General features: G+C 41.8%; 1 protein-coding gene across 17 annotated transcripts in view; it reads left to right on the top strand.

The window, feature by feature from the left end:
- RNASEH2B (ribonuclease H2 subunit B) overlaps positions 1-17,631 on the top strand; it is a 798,611-nt gene that overhangs the window by 700,062 nt on the left and 80,918 nt on the right. For 7 of the 17 annotated variants that reach the window (XR_013824794.1, XR_013824795.1, XR_013824796.1 and 4 more), the window contains exon 1: positions 12,945-13,702. The exons of 9 other annotated variants lie outside the window; for them this stretch is intronic. Coding sequence is in view for 4 of the 8 variants with exons in the window: in XM_079902667.1 (XP_079758793.1) it covers positions 13,639-13,702 (64 nt within the window). In the remaining 4 variants the exon portion in view is untranslated. Of the gene's footprint in view, positions 1-12,944; positions 13,703-16,446; positions 16,576-17,631 lie in introns of those variants that run through there. One more of the 17 variants, XM_079902664.1, reaches the window with a different exon arrangement.

Raw genomic sequence — 17,631 nt, 5'->3', positions numbered from 1 at the left:
GATCTACTCACTTTATAGTATTGGTACAACAGCCTTACAAACGCGGTTTGTGTAGAGAAAGCAGTGATATTATAGAAAGCCAGCATTCATACAAAAAATTCCAAAGGGAGCAGTAACATAAAATGATGAAAATGCCAAAGATATGAAAAATAAAGACAATTGTTACAAGACACAATAGCTCTGAATGTTTGCTTTTATGTGACAGATGTTTTTAACCAAAGCTCAAAGTTGGCAGTTTAAGTACACTTATGATTTTAATTTGTGTTCTATCCCCTTTTCATATTGATGTCTACTTACAACATCTGTGAAGTCTCTGTAACCTGAATTTGACAGGGGAAAGTGAACAGACTGCCTTTGGAGTGTTTCCATTAAGTCCACGTAATAGACTGTTAACAAAAATCTTAAATAGCTATTCTAATCATCAACAGCAATCTTACACAAATTAAATTAGACCCAAAGGGCCCGATTAACTTTAAAATGCCTTACAGGCATGTAACATAAGTTTAACTCTTTTTTTCCTTTGGAATAGAATAGGATTGTTCAGTGTGAGTCTGAGGTACAGTTAAAAAAAAAAGTTAGCATGCATGTTGGACTCATAAGGACTTGGAGACAGGGTTTCATTTTCTTTATCAGGAAACCACACTTCTGTGCATAGAAATTCAGTTACGCCACAGCCAGGCTCTCTGTTTACATGCAAAGTAGATGCTTTGAAAGAAGTACGGAACACAGCCCCTCTCATAAGCTCAAGGAGGTCTTATTGGTAAAGAAAGGAGGCATATAACAATAGGCACTAACATTAAAATGATGCCATTAGCAGAGGTAAGAGCTGAGCTAGAATTTCTGCAGTTCAAACACACCTATCAAGAAATAAGCTGGATTCGTGATTCAAAGTATAATTATACCATGCATCAAGGAAAAACCATTGCTATAAATATCTTCCATTCTTTGCTTTAACCAAATCCCCAGAGGCCTGTCCAAATGCATTTCTTGAATTTTCACTCATCCCAAATCCCAGCCATCATCTGTACATGTTGGTATAGTCTCCCATCCTCACACATAGTTGATAGCTTCTTGTAGGCAGCTTCCTTCCAGCTGCATGGAACATGTCATTGCCGCCCAAGTCAGTAGCAGTGAGTGAGAAACCCATTTCATATTAAAGAATATGAAATGACCCAAATTACCAAAACTACATTGTGGACATTTGAGGAACAAATGGCCTTTCAAGTCTTATAAAGCTATCAGAGACACCCATACTTGTCAACACCCCAGTGTTCTGGTGCCCTAACTGTAAGTGTTTTCAACCACTAGGAGTTGTTCTCTGTTCCCCGCCTCCCCAGATACTGGATCAGAGTCATGGAAGATGTTCACTGCCTGCAGAATATTCATTAGTACCTTACAGAACCAAAATGCTTTTCAGAAACTTATCCCTCTTCTATACATCCCAAGGGATTTGATGACCACCTAGATCTCCAAGGATAGAACCGGATTCATTTAAGTCAATGGCAGTCACCCAGCCACTGTCATTAGGCCAGGGATGGGCATGTAATCTGAGATGGTATAGGCAGGAAAAAAAGAAGGACTTCTATTTCATGCTTCCATGTAAACCAGGAAGCATGTAGCTCCCATTGCCACTGGCAGCCAAATTGTGAGCACGAAGAGAGCCAGTCTTAGGATGAAGCTAAGGCTGCTCTACCTTTGGAATCTGGTTATACAGTTAAATGTTCTTATAGTTCGTGCCAGCCTGAGTCAGGGATTTTAATTCCCTGCAGTTGAAAATACTCAACTGATTTAAGCGGTCTTGTGAGTAATTTGTACTTCAATGTCTCTGAATTTTTCCTAGAATTCAACCACTAGTTCATGGGGCCTGGGCCAAGGGGCTCTAAATAGTAGAGCATGTACTCTGTACTGTCTCCATTCTCTAGTGCTAGAGACCTGGTTTTGAACCAAGCATGGGCTTAGCTCTCTAAGAATGAGTTCGTCTCCCTAGAGAATTCTATCCTCATGCAACTACCCACCTGCCAAGTGTGTTCGGTTATGCCCTAAAAATATGTCAGGCTAGGCTCAAACTAGAACCCCTGTTAAATAAATAAATGTATTTTTATACATTTGAGCTAAAACCTACTTTTTTAGTTTTTCCATCTTCACCCCCCTCAATTTTAGATGAAATCTGGACTGAGGAAGGGGCCGGACTCAGGAAAACAACTGACGAGACCCTGAGCTGGGACTGAACCCATGTCCCTGCTCTCAGTTCAGGGCTCCGCCTGAGGCTCTGACACACTGTGCCTTCCAGCGTAACCCTAATGCCCTTTCCCAATGGCCCGGGAGCATTATACACGCATTACGTTGGGGATTTGGAATAACATTGTTGAAATTCTGTACTTAAGAAGTCTGAATTTTTCATATCTGCCAAATTAGTTGTTAGTACAATTACTGCTATTTTCTGAGAAATAGTGCTTAGAGGCAGTGAAAATCTAAAGAAGGACAAACCATTGGGAAAGGGCTCTAAACTCCAGGTTAAGGCTCAGCAGATGTTGTCTGACTGATGATAAGGTCAGTCCATTTATACCTGGGCTTCTTAGCATAAGTGTGTTCTAAAGTAACTGAGTGGTCATTTAACAACAACAACCAAATTTATGTATTTTAACAGAAAACAGAAGCAGAAAATGCATGCAGACTTTTGTTGTATACCTAATCCGTGTGAAATATTCAATTGTGAAGACGGCTGCTGAGCGAATCTTGGAAGCATGGTTTTCAATATACACCCCTGACTGCTCAAGGACACACACTGGCTTCTCCCCCAACTCCCTCCTCAAGTCTAGGATTCTCTGGCTGATTTTCAGAGCATCCTGTGACCACACACCACTAATCAACTATTTCACTTCACCACCTCCCGTGCTCTCCAAAACATCTGCACTATAGCCAGACCCTCTGTTTAACAACATTCTCTGATATTCAGGAATATTCCTCCCTCAGGCTTTAGCCCACCTTTAGCAGACATCTGAAATGCCCTCAACCCTTCTCTGACTGTTCAAGTTCCATCCATCCCCCAAGACTCCTCATAAACCCCTCTTCATTACCAGTGAGCCCAGTCCACAGTCTTTACTACTGAAGTGCTTGGCCTTGATTATCAATTGCTGTGTTATGTTTTTCTAATTATTTCACATGCATGGACCTTTTCAAATTTGATTGTACACTTTTTAAGAATAAGCAATGATGTTATCCTTTCCCATATTCATTCTGCAGAGCACCTTGCACAGTGTGGAATGTGAAAGATCCTCTACAAATGCTTGTTGATGATGGAGAGAAGTAGCCTGGAATAGAGGTGGAGCAGTGTCGTACCCTGCTTCACTGGCGCCCCCAGAGCCTTGGTCGCCTCCGTCCTGCTCCACTAGCTTCTCATGTTAGGAAAAGCTCTTATGAGGACTGATGGCCAAGATTTCTTGTTCTCTTCCTCTTTGTCCTTTCTTCCTTGCTGTAGATTCTGAGTAGATCAGTTAAGATCTTCAGATCTATAGAGTTGGCAGACAGAATCTCAAATTTCAAAGGACATCTATGACATCGATAATCCCTTCTAGTTCCAAGTAGGCTAGGATCTAAGCTGTTTCAGCAAAGCTCTTGTTCTCAAAATCCCCAGGCAATCTTGAACATCTTGCAGAGATATGAAGTTATTTCTCATGTCTAAGCTAAATCTCTTTGGCTGCAACTCAAGTCTGTTCCCTTTATCACAGCCCTAAGTAGATATAGGGACTAGGGCTTTCTTTGCTGAAAACCATGTCCACACCATATAACTGATTTTTTAAAACGTATTTACCAGCCTATCTTCTTTACAAATTAAGGACATGGTGTTGTGTTTTATATCTGGTCTCAGTTTTAAAGTAAATGGTTATCTGTAGTACTGACTATAATAAGGCAAGTCCTTTAAATTTTCAAACACTGGGGAAGTACAGAGAAATTTTGTCACATTTGCTTTAAATATTTTAAATATTAAGATATTATGGGTATAGTTGATGCTGCCTTTGTACCATTGTCTCTTCTCTCTCTAGAAGGGTAAGGACTATCTTGAAACAAAGTGCATATTCTTCCTGCCCAGTTTAAAAATCATATATGTGTATATATCATGTGCATATATCATATGCACATATCATACATATGTGTGTATATATAGGGATATATAGCAGTCATTTCCTCATTACTTATCTTCCAATTTATCACTTCTCTATTGACTGTGTCCAGTATAGAATTTATGCTACTTAATGCATTTATTTTAACGACTGTATTTTTCATTTTTAGGAATCTAAATGGATTTTTAAAAATATACCATTGTTCTTCCTTTATTTCTACCAATTTTTAAATTTTATAATATCTTGTCACCTCTTATGAGGGCATTCCTTTATCTCTTTGGGACTCTAAGACATTTATATTAACACGAGTTTCAGATTGCTCTGTTATTTTTGTACCCTGTTGAGAGAATCCAGGTTCCTATAGTAGATTCTGTGGGCCGTGTTTTACTCAGTAATTATCCTCTTCCACATGTGTTTTGGAATTCCAGCTTCCAGGTTCATCTTAAAAGGTAGGTTTTCCTTCTGTTTATCCTCCTCACCCTTACCTCCTGTTCCACTTCTGCCCCCTTATCTAGTAATCTTGTGATTTCCTCCACTCAGCTCCCAACTCAGAGCCAAGTCTTATATCTGTAGCTCAGGCCTCCTACCCTTGGTCATACTGGGGATACCCAAGGTCCAGTCACCTAGTCAAAGATGGCTTTGCCAGGTCCTGGCTTCGAGTCTATGTCTACATCTTCCCTCATCCCATTATCCTGCGTTTCATCCATCCTTACCTCATTTCCTGGTTTGAAATAATGAGGCCACCCTGACCCCTGTCTCACATGGGGTACGTTTATTCCTGGTACCCACCAGAATGGAACTCCCAGCTGCCTATGCCTGCCTCTGAGCCCAGACTGTAGGCCTGCAGGGCCAGTTCCAACCTACTGTTCTGTATTTCCCTCCTTCCCATAGGGATGCTTGTCTGGCTTTACAACATGATCTATGCCTTTTCAGTTTTTACATCATGTCTATAAATGCTATCTGTTTGGACTAGTGTAGGCAGATACTTGAAGTATGAACTCACTGTGCAGTGTGAGCTGATGTGCTCCTCGTTGGAACAGCCAAGAGAGAACCTGGAGCACGAACGGAAGGAATGGCCTCAGTGAGGCTTAGTTTAGTAAATAATTTAATAACCAGTAGGAACTTGGACATGGAAGATGAGAATCAACGAGTAGTTGCTTCACTAAGACATTCTGAGAATTCATAGAATGTCAACACATTCTTGAGAAGACTATTTGTACTTTACAGGTTGTACTTAGAAGGTTTAAAACCTTTAGATAAAATTATCTTTATAAGCCAAAATAAATCATAATTAATACTTACTAGTTATTTTTCCTTTCATAATTATTCTACAGCAATTGTTCTAATTTTTAGACTTCAAAAAATTTACTTATTCATCCACTAACAAGAATTTACTGAGCATTGATTATGTGCCAGTTTCTGTGCTATGAGAAGATAAGACAAGATAGACAGGGTCCCTGCCCTCATGGACTTTACAGATATTAACTAAATATGTAATCACAGGGACAAGTTTAATTAGTGCTGTGACAAGTGCTCTCCAGTGCCCTTTTTCATCTTCTTCACATATGTGGCTCCTTCCTTCCTGCAGGGTCTCAATGAAAATGTCATATCCTCTGAGAATCTTCTCCCCACCTGCGATTATTCTCTGGTACAGCTCAGAGCCCTGATTTAAGATGCTATCACAATTTACTCTTATTTTGGTTATTTTAGACAGTCTGTCATCCTGACTAGGCTAAAAGCTCCACAAGGACAAAGAGCCTGTCTATTGTCCTACCATCTTTGCTGTCACTTGCCAGCCCCTAGCACAACGCCTGGCCCATAGATGGGACTCAACAAACATTTGCTGAATGAGTGAGTGAATACGTGAGCCACGAAGAGAAGGAGACCTAAGAAATGAGTAGTCTTTGGCCAGGAAAGGAGGATGTGAGAGGACTTTTGGGTGGGAGTGGGAAGAACTTCCCGGCAGAGGGAACACCTTGTGCCCAATTTTTGAGGGTAGAAGGAACACGGCATGTTGCAGAGGCAGAAAGAAGACCTGAGAGGCTGGGGTCACGGTGACCTAGTGGTGGGCAGGGGTCAGCTCATCTTGGTGTTGAATGCCAAGTTGAGGATTTTAAATTTTATTTGTTGGAAATTGTTGGAATTTCCAACATTGCTGGAAATAAAGGGGTTTAAGCAAGGCAGTGACTTGTTCAGGTTTTCACATCATCCACATTTCAAGTGCTTAAAAGCCACAAGTGGCTAGCAGCTACCTTAACAGAGAGCACAGATACAGAGCATTTCCATCATTGCAGAAAGATCCTTTGGATAACACTGTGGGAAAAATTGGACACTTGCTGTGTGGTAAGTGGGTTGGATTGGAGGGGATATTTCCAGGGTACAATAAAACTTGAACCTATGCAATGGCAAATCTAAGAACTTTTTGCAGTGGCAAAAAAATATGTTTAAAAGTATAACCTAGTTGAAAACAAATTTTGCGTTTTGAAAGGACAATTTAACGGTTCTGAAAAGTACCAGTGCTTATATACTCATAAAACCAAGCTGTTCTCAAACATTTTGAGAAACTCTCAAAACATTTTGAGATCGAGTTCTAAAATTTGCACTGTTTTTTAAAACAAATATATCTAAAGATTGGTCTGGAGATAATGAACAGAAATCTATTAGCAAATTTACTAATTAGGGTCATGTCTATGCTTCTACGGAAACATTAAACATTTGTTTATTTGAAGTAAAGTCTCTTTAGTCAACTACCATAAATATTGGCTGCCTGTCAGAAATGATGTACCCGAATTTCACATGTTTTACATTTCCTAATAGTGACTTAGCCCACACAATATTTTTATATGACGACAGCTGTCATGAAAGCAGAGTATCTTGTATATACATTGGCTTTTGATTAATGAGCTAATGGTGGTTCCCTGTTTAAAGTCATTAGGCCTTATGTATGTTTAGCCAAAGCTCACTCAGAGCTGACAATGATGTTGATTATGTCATCCACATGTTAGGGTGTAGCCAAAATGATCATATTACTGATTAGCAGTGCTCTTTTAACGGTACATCACAACCCATTACTAGGTTGTGAAATCAACTTAGTAAATGTTATCAGCATTGAATAAAGAAAAGAAATCTAATAGCCTAGAATTAGAGTACATTGAACATAATGTGTGTAAGTATTGGTTTGTGAAGCTTCTGTTTTATTTGTATGTGTGTCTTTTGGGTGATGCTGTAAAGTATATTTCTTACTGTGGATTACAGTGGAAAGCTTTTGAGCGACACTGGGCTTCTTTCATGTTTTTAGTTGCAACTATGCTTGGTTGTTCTACCTTTTTCCCTTTTCTTATGCTTTATTACACTCTTTTAGCACTCCTTGGTCAGCCCTCTGGGGAATCCCATTTTACCCCCTCCCATGGCATGTAAGGTTCTCACTTCTCCAAACTCATCTCCTGCTACCTCTTCCCCTTGCTCACCCCATTCAAGCCACGCAGCCTCCTTTGCTGTCCTCGAATGTGCCATAAAAGCTGCAGTCTGGAGCCTTTGCACTGGCTGTTCCCTGTGCCTGAACACCCTTCCCTCAGATATATGCATGCCTAACTCCCTTTCTTCCTTCAAGTCTTTGCTCAAATGTTACCCTCTTAATGAGGCCCACCCTGATTGCTTTATTTAAAACTGCAACCCTCTTAGTTCTCACAAGCCCACTTGCCCTGTTGTATTTCTTCCCTACACTCTACTGGCCCTCTTCTACTGCACTATAGAATGTGTTTATTATGTATATAGCTTCTCTGTCTCCCTCTACTAGATGTAAACCCCAGGAGGGTAGGCATTTTTATATGTTTTATTTACTGATATAGCCCAAGCAACCAAAACAGTGTCTGGCACAGAGTAGGTGTCAGTAATATTGTAGAATTAATTTAGATTGGCCCAAGTGGAGAGAGAGAGAGAATGAGAGGTACCAAGCACCAAATACAAAGTAACAACCAGGAGATTATTATTTCATTATTAGGTTATTTCCTGCCTTTTATCAAAAACTTCTAAAAATTGAAGTTTGTACGTACTTTTAAAGGACAATCGTTTTATTAAGTTCTTAAAAAAATAGGAATATTTAATAAACTAATGAAGGAAGACTGAGTTTTCAGGAATGTCACATGGTCACTGTAATTACAAAAGTCAACATGAAATTGACTATTATTCTGTAGAAGATGCAGCAGTTCCTCTTGAAATAGTCACTCATTACTTATTTTTGCTGTTGAACAAAACATGGGGTGGAATTCACATTACCAGAAAAATTGTTAATCTTTTGCAACAGATCAGCTATATTTAGCAGTTGCAGTTCCTATTTTCAGCTAGTTCAACAGAATTAGTTAATAAAATATCTTATTACTATTTGAAGAGTATTTTACTTGTAGGCAGAGAACAGCAGCAATGTACTGTTTTGACGTGATAAATGAATGTGTATCTTTGAAGTCGCTTAATTATGAAATTATTAGTAAAAGCAATCAGGACTTACCAAAAAGAGAACCAGAATATTATTGTTTTAGCACCTAGGAGGAAGCACAGAGTAAAAAACAAAAAACAGAGTAAAAAACAAAAAAAAAACAGAGTAAAAAACAAAAACAACCTAGAAATTAATATTTGATATTAATTAATTAATTTGATATTAATTAATATTAATATTATCAAATTAAAAATATTAACTGAACAATTTTGGAAAATATATCAAAGTAGAAAGAAATGATTAAAGGACAACTATGGTTAGATGTTAGTCACCAATCTTTTATTTTTATTATTCTTCTTAGTTGTAATCATATTCTCTATACAAGTTTGTACCCTGCTTTTGAAAATGAAAAAAATTTTTTAATTAAAAAAATAAAAACTATGATGGATTTTGTAAACAGGAAAAAAAAGAAGTCAGTATGTTTAAAAAAATAATAATAAAATAAATGAAAAATAGCCAGCATTTTGGCATTTCTCCATTCGTTAACTTGTTAGGTAACTCATAGCGTAAAAAACATGTCTCAAAAACTCTGCACTGCAGAAAATATTAAAAGCACATATAAAAACAAAGTGAGAATAACTAGGACATCAAGCTATTGAAATTTTCTGAAGTGTATGGTGATTGCTTAGGCTGTCATGCAGCAAAACATGTAATTATCTGACTATCTGATTCACTTGACCATGGTGGCCTAGCCCTATAGGTAGTTCAGTTGCAAAAGTACATTTTGGAGCTTGAATTGCCTGAATTTTCTTACTACCTTAATTTTATGTGAATGTATGTAAGGTTTATAACTGTACACACACACACACATACACACAGGGAAATGAGTAAACACAGTGGCAACCCCAAGTTTAGCCCAAGACCACCAGGAACACCCCTGCAGTTGAACGGGAGAACACAGGCCATGGGAAGTCAGGGGCGTCTTACTAGATGGAGGATGTTGGGAGGAAGCTTTGGAGGGTTGGGCTCTGGTTGGGTGACTTGGGGAGGGTCTAAGGATGCAGGGATCCACTCTAGTTTGGGTGCTGTTAGAAAGTGGTGTCCCAATAAATCTCCTCTACAGGGAGGGGGGAGCTGGGGTGAGGATGAAGCTGGAATTAGTAAAGAAGTAGCAGTCACTCATTTCAGCTAACAGATGAAGTGTTCAGTATTTTGTAGGTGGCAGAGTGACCTGTTTTTGTCTGTGCTTTGCCCAAATCATGAAGTGGCCTTGCTCTGTCCTCATTTTATTGTGGTCTCAGGACAGCCTTGTCTGAGGCGGGTGTTCTGGGAGATTTGTTTAAGATACTGGGAGAGTCACCATGATCCAGCTGGGAGCCCCAGGCCAGCTTCTGAATGTCTGGGGCTGCTCTTCTTTCTTTCTCAATAGCTTCAGTCATTCTTGTTGTTCTATAACTGGCAGATCTCACAGTTTTATATGTGGGTATTTGCATACAAATTATGCAACCTTTTGCAACAAGTAGGATCCTGTTTTGGGTTGGGTTGGATAAGAGAGTGAATATAAAGGAAATATTCTCCCCAGAAAGAATGGTTCAGTACTACTGCTTGGTCTCTTTTCTAAATAGTTGGCCCTTTTGAGAGCTGATGCCTTTCTCCTCCCCATATGATTCTCCAGTACCGTGTTGCCTTCCCTGTTGTCCCTAGATGAGCATTTGGCAACAAGACAAAACACAAGGCAACAATTCTTTCTTAGGATGAAAGTGATGATAAACATGGATTTTCATTCTTATTTTGTTTTGAAAGAAGAATTCTCATAAGTGTTTAATAATCTATTAGAGAAAAAAAAATCACTACCCTTAGTTCAAGCTCTCTCTGTTCTGGTCACCACTAAGCACTGGTAGAGGTCACTGGATTCTGAACTGTTTTTAAAAATTTTCCCCAGTTCCTTTTATTTTTCCACTAGAAAATGAACATTTCTTATTTCTGGCATTTAGAAGAGTTTCTATGTTTCTCTACTCAGAGGTATTAATGTTGCTGTTCCCTTCTTATTCCTTGAAGAACGACCTGCTTGTCTCTTTGCGTGTTAGTATAACTAGTATAAAAATTAATTTATGGAATATTTTATGATATACTAGATGTAATCACTTTGTTCTTGTTTATAAAACTTAGGAATGGCACAGGCTACACTGACTATTACCATAACTGCCTATCTATCCACATACATGTTTATTCAAAAATATTTGTGGAGCATATGCTATGTGCCCATACAGCTTTGTCCTAGGCATTGGGACACTAGGGAAGAAGGGAGGGAAGGTTAAGAGCACAATTTCTGGGTTGGAATTCCTGCTCTGCCACTTGCTGGTTGTGTGTGTTGGGTAATTAGTTGATCTCTCTAAACTTTACATTCTTCCTCTGTAAAACGTGGGGATCATGCTGATACTTCCCCTTAAGACTTTTGGGAGGACTGAAAGAGTCAGAGTTACATGTTCAGCGCAGTACTTGTCACAGTTGGTATGCAGTGAAAGGCATCATTATTTTTTGAGGATAAACTGGTGAATTATTAGATGCTGTCCTTACTCAAGGAACTGACTGAAAATCAGGCTCACTCCTTAGTGAGGTAACTGAGAAGACTGGAGGCATCTCATTCATGGGGAGGATGTTTGGAGACAGGAAGTGGAGTGCAATGAGAAGGTTTTGTCTCAGTGAGCCTGATATATGATGAAATGTTGTCTAGGCGAAGTAGATGGTGAGAGAAAAGGCAGAGGAATGAGGCTAGTTGAGAGGAGCGTGGTTCCGACATTAGGAACACAGTGTCAAGTGCTGGATGTGACAGAGGGGGCAGTTCCTCACGGCCAGACTGTGGTCAAGGTGGGGAGGGAGGGAGACGGTAGAAACTGTGGCTGGAGGGGCAAGTGAGAACCACATCTCACAGGCCATGTGTTCCAAGCTTAGTACCTTGGACTTTACCCTGAAGACAATAGGAATCTTGAGCCAGTCTCCAACATCACCACTGGTCCTCCTTCCAAGAAGGTACTTAAATAATTTTTTTAAGTGAATAAATGAAATTGCTTAGAGATGTTTGTTGCAGCACATTTTTTAAAAAAAAGTTTTCATCCTTGGACCTAAATGTCAGAGAATGTATTATACTCTCATTCATAGGACATAGTGACAGTCATCCACGTGCACCCTGGCCCCTTTTGATTTTTCTTGCCTTCTCATTCCTTATCCATCCCCAATCCCATTCCCCTCCCTTTTAAAGGCACCCATTTCTTATGTGATACATGGCCTTAAATGTGCATATATCCTTCTAAAAGATATAATGTTGTTTTATGTGTGTTTTTAATTTACCTACATGGTTTTCTGCCATAAATCTCTTCCTACTTCTTTGTTTCCCTCTTGATATAAAGCATCCATGCTGCAACGTGTGCATCTAGTTCATTGCGGGTACCTCTAGTTCATTGCTTCAAACTGCTGCATAGTCCATATATAGTATACATTGTAGCATTTTTTAGAATAACATTTTGAAATAATCTAAATATTGTACACTAAGGATTGGTCAAGTAACCTTGGTACATTAGCAATGTGAAATAGCATGTCTTCAATGACAGTTCTGGATGCCATGGGAAATGTGTTCATGGCAATGTTAAGGTACAAAAGCAGACAAAACGGTCTTTGCATTGTGAAAACAACCACATAAAAACACATGTTCAAACAGCCAACGGCTGGAAAGGATCAGAAAACGATGAAAACAGCTCTAGAGCAATACCAATCTGCTGCCTGCCCCAGAGTTAGCATCTGGGTCCCCCTCCTCAACCAGAAAGGCTTCCTCTCTGCCAGGTGTGTCCTGCAGTCAACTTGAGCTGCATTTGTCTCCCCTCATGGGAAACAGGACTGAAATAAAAAAATCTTTTCAGAAGGCTGAGATAGATCTAGTGCTGCACAATTTAACTCCCTTCAAGATTAAGCAAAAAAAGTTAAGTGCATTAAGAGTTATGTATATTCTCTTCCATTTGTGCAAAAAAAAAAAAAGACACATAAACTTGTTTTTGAATGGAAAAATTCTGAAGAACAGACAAGAAACTGTTAACAGTGATTGCCCCTGGGGAGGGGGACTGGGGATCTGGGGTAGCAGGGAGTCATACTATTCTGAAGTATGAGACAAATATTTATTATCTTCTTTTCTAAAACCATGGACTATTAAAATTTTATTTTTAAAAGTTTAAATCCCGAAATTTCATGACTCTTAACTTTTTGAACATCGCTTTTAAAAGTCTTAATTTTTAACTCATTACAAATCAATGTCTTCCAAAACAACAAATGCACGTTTTGAGCCTCAAACTGTGCCCCTCTTTTTAGTAATGAGGACTAACCCCAATCTGAGGACCGCTTTACATGCATTTTGTTATGAATCACAAAGCACACCAGATTCTGACATTAATTCCAACGCAGAATGCAAATGATATAAAGAAACGTTGACAAGGAACGGTGGCATTAGGATTCCGATGTGATAGCTGTTGTCCTTAACGTGGATTTGCTCCACGCTTTTCCTCCCGCTAGGTGTGCGCGAGTCCGCCAGCCCTCAGAGGTGGTAGGCGTCATCCCTCCGGGAGCCCCTCTCCGCAGAGACTCGGCCTCGGCCCGCTCTCCGCAGGGTGGGGAGTCCCTGGGCGGAGGGCCGCTGGGCGCGGTGACCGGGCGCCCCGAGCCTGAGGCCACCCCGCCCGCCGCCGCCGCCAACCTGGGTCGCCGCCCCCCGCGCCGCGTCACTGGGCGCCGCGGGTGAGCACCTACCATTGGCCGAGCCGCGGAGGGGAGAGGCCGTGACCCTTCCGCGCCGGCGGGCGACGCGCCAGTGGGCCGGCGGCCTGGGCCTGGCGCTCAGTTTAAAAGCCTAACCGGGACCGCTGGCGGGCTCCGGAAACGAAACGAAATTCGCCCCGCTGGCCGCCCTCCGGGCCCTGCCAGTCCCTCCGCGCGCCGCGCTCCCCGGAATCGACCCTTCTCCCGCCATTTGCCACCGGGCTCTCGCTGAGCCCGCCCTCCCAGGGCTCAGAGGCCTGCGGCCGCCGGAACCGAACGGGCGGCATGGCGGCAGGCGTGGACTGCGGAGAAGGGGCTAGCGCCCGGCAGCACGTGTTCCTAGTCCCAGGTAAACACGCCTGTCCCGGGACGGCAGCGCGCCCGGCCAAGGCCGGGCCTCCGGCCCCGGGCGGCCCGGCGCTAGAGCGCGCCAAACAGCGGCTGGGGCGGCTCCCGGGCGGGTTCTCGGCGGCGGCGGGGCGCGCCCCCTCTGGCCCGCGGCCCCTGAGCGCGCACCCCAGAGTGTTCACGGGTCAGTGCAGAGCCGAGGCGCAGCCGGAACAGGCCCTGCGCGCCCCTCGGCCGCGCGGGCGGGACCCGAGTGCCTCGCGGAACACGTGGTTCCTCATCTTGGTTACGAGTGCCAGCAGCTCCGCTTTTCAAAACCTCAGCAGGAAGCGCAGAAACCGACCAAGCGGATTTTCCCCGTTCTGGTCCTTTGTGGATCCATCGGGTGGGCTGGAGGGAGCGGCCCAGGTGGGGGGAAAGCAGTGCGGGTTCAGGGCCCCGAGTCCTGGAGGTGTCTGCTCTTGGGGTGTAATTAGGAATCCCCCACTCGACAGCTGGCTTGGCGGCTGAGTCCTACTGGATCGGAACCTAGGATCCAGTAGGTCCACATTGGCCTGGAGGCTGCGCTGTCTTAACAGGATCCCAGCCCTGGGACAGGCCTTGGTTTGTGAGGCAGGAGGGGAGCTGGATGGTGGCAGGGGTTAGGACAGGGGTGGTTCAGAGAGGTTCAGGCAAGTAGCTAATGACAGGAATGCTGGAGCCAGTATTTTCAGCCTCCCCCGGGATGATGACCACATCCAGGGTCTGCTGGGGCTTGGGATGATGGACATCAGTTGCCACCTATGATGGCATAAGATGGCAGAGTAAATGGAGTTTAGAACCAGGGAGTGCAAGACAGAAAGGTTTGGCCTTTTCATAGGATGAAACATTGATTTGACGGCATAACATTGGCTATAAGGAAAACCGATTGTTTTCTTTATGTAACTTTGATATTTAGCTTAGCAAATACAGTATTTTTGCAGTAAATGATACTCTGATAACTATATAGTCCCCCAGTAACCTAGATTTTTATGATGGATATTGAAAATAGTTACATGACCACCTGTCAAGACTATGTTGTGCATGTTTAACTTTTCGTCCCTTTATAAAGAAGTGTACCATACATAACGTGTACCAGTTTAAGTGTGCAACTCAATGAACTTTTCATATGTATACACCCCTGTAACCATTCCCCAGGTCAAGACCTAGAACTTTTCCAGTGAGCTCCTCTTGCCTGTTGGTAGATAGCCTCAGTAACCTCTATGCTGACCTCTGTCACCAGAAATTTGTTCTTCCTGTTTGGATAAGTGTGTGTTAACTTTGTACCTGGCATCGTTTACTCAGCTGAGGTCCACCCATATTCTGTGGAGCAGTAGTCTCGTTTGTTGGTTGGTTTGTGTTTTCTTTGCTGGGTGTATTTTATTGTATGCATATTCATAATATTTATCTCCACTACTGTGGGTGGATGTTCGGATTATTTCCCGTTTGTAACTATTACGAGTTACACTTCTAAGAACATTCTTTTATGAGGCTTTTGGTAGATGGAAGCGCTCATTTCTCTGCAGTATAGACCCAGGAGTGGAATTGCCGGTCCTGGATATTGTATGGTCAGCTTTGGTAGACTCTGCTCAACGGTTTTCCAAAGTGCTTGTACTGATATATACTCCCAGCTATTTGTGAGAGTTCCCGTTGCTCCATATCCTCACTAGAGATGTTTGTAGTTTGTATAGGAAAAGTTAGTGCAAAATTCAGAGTTTTCACAAAATCTAGTAAAGGGCTACCTGATACATGCTTTACAGTAGAAAACATCTCTTCTCACTGTTGTCACATCAATTCAATGAGATTTTAACGGTGGGAACTCATTCAGAATCAAGTGCATTATTTTTATTCAGATACACACAATGGCTGAGAATAATTTGAATTTCTTATCTTGTTCTATTTAATCAGTATTGAAATTTTCATTCTTAAAGTATGTCTGTATCCTCACCGTATTAAACACAAAAACCTTTAAGATCATTTAATATTGATCGCATCTCTGATAACTGTTGGTTTAATATGTCTACTGTCAGGCGGCGAGAAGAATTTCAGTCTAGTTCCTGTTCACAGCTGAGTTGAATTGTGACCTTCCAACTCATTGGAGGAGGCTGAGCCAGCTGTTAAGGAACTGTTAAAGAAGAACAGTGTGGTCAGGCAGGCTGGTTCTGTAGGACTTAGAACTTGAGCTTCTAGTGCCTGTAATTCTTCTAGCTGGACTTTACTGCCATCTGCAGGCCCTGGGTGTAGAAACGCTGGTGGTCTGATAGTTAACTGCTGTGCAACTATGCTTCTCAATCTTGAGGGCATCAGTCATCTGGGGAGCTGGGCCTCATCCCCAGAGTCTCTGATTCAGTAGGTCTGGGGTGGGGGCCCTGAGAATGTGCATTTCTAACAAGTCCCCCCCCCCACCCCGCCCAGTGCTGCTGGTGCTGCTGGTCAGAGGACACCACTAGGAACCACTGAAGTAGGACCAGCCCTAGGGAGCTGGATTGGGAGATGGGAACAGCCAGCCTCAGATTTAGCTGTCGTTCTGGCGGGTCAGAATTTCCATGGTCAGGGGAGTGCATGTAAGTACAGGGTATGAGGCCCATCTTCACAGATGTATTTGTTGTTTCTTCCAGCCTATGGGAAGTCATCCCCAGTAAGTTATGCATTTAAGAGATGGAGACTATACCCTACCATAGGGCTGTATTATATAGTAACAGAGGTCTCTCTGCCACTCGTTTTCAGTTTGTCTGGAAAAGTCAAATATCTCAGAAAAACAAAAGCTGAAACTTGGAAGGGATACTTGGAGGTGGTCGGACGTAGCCTTGATTTTCATAGGCCAGTGGAGATAGAGCTGCCTTCCGTTTCAGCAGGGTAAGCATTCCTTGCACTTTGGGATGATCTCAAACGTTTCTCCCACACTCCCTGGAATACTAGCCTATTCGCAGCTTTGGTTACTGTAAGAGACCGTGAACATCTCAACTTTTTGGAATAAGGTAGAAGTTTCCATCTCTCTTTGCTGCCCTAAAAGTAAATGTTTAAGTTATATTTTTAATATTTTTCTCTAGTCCAAGTTTTGTACGCTTGTCAGTCCTAATAAGTTGGAGTGGATGCCAGCGTGAGAGGCCAGCGGGAACAGATTCACTGAATGTAGGAGAGAAGACTGTGTTATATGCTTCTGTGGCTGAACTCTGTTACTTAGCCATCTCCAAGGAAATGTTAAAGCATTGGGAAACCCTAATGTTACTTGAGGAAAAAGGGAAAGACAGAAATGATCTCAGGATCCACTTAGGCTGAAATCATCCCCCAGTCAGCCCCCTGATTAAAGAGCCTCCAGGTCAAACTGGAATTCAGATCACATCTTCAACTGTAGACAAGTTTTGCAATAAACTTATTCCCCTTCATTTTATGAAAATACACATTTAAAAGTATTTTAGGAAGAGTATTTCTCTTTGTTATTTTTTTCCCCCAAGATAGCATAAGTAATGCCAGTTTCTGGGGGGTAGAGGAAGGGGTACCCTTTGGGAGATAATCCCAGGCCTGCCTGCCTACCTTAGACATTCCAAATACAGTAATGACCCTTTTATGTGAGGTGCCATGATAATCACCATAAAATGTCATATTTGTCTCTCCAAAAGGAACACAAAAATAGATTTGTATAACTGCAAGCTTTAGAACTGTATTCTAATTAAAGGATTAAAAAAGAAATCAAATTTAAAAGGAAAAACTAATTTCCTATTTAATAATGGAGAAAATTTATGTTATTTCTGATTAGAGACTTGTAGCTTTTTAATAAGCCCACAAGAAACACCTCTTGTTTGAAAAGTAGAAGTTTAAAGTATGTGGCAAAGGAAGAATTACTATAGACCCAAATGACTTTTCAATGACCCTAAAAAAAAAATAAAACTTTCCTCTTTTACCTGAGGGCAT

This window comes from Stenella coeruleoalba (genome assembly GCF_951394435.1).
Source record: "Stenella coeruleoalba genome assembly, chromosome: 18".
NCBI classification, from domain to species: Eukaryota; Metazoa; Chordata; class Mammalia; order Artiodactyla; family Delphinidae; genus Stenella; species Stenella coeruleoalba.
Note: the sequence above shows the minus strand (reverse complement) of the source record. Positions and strands in the feature narration are given on the sequence as shown.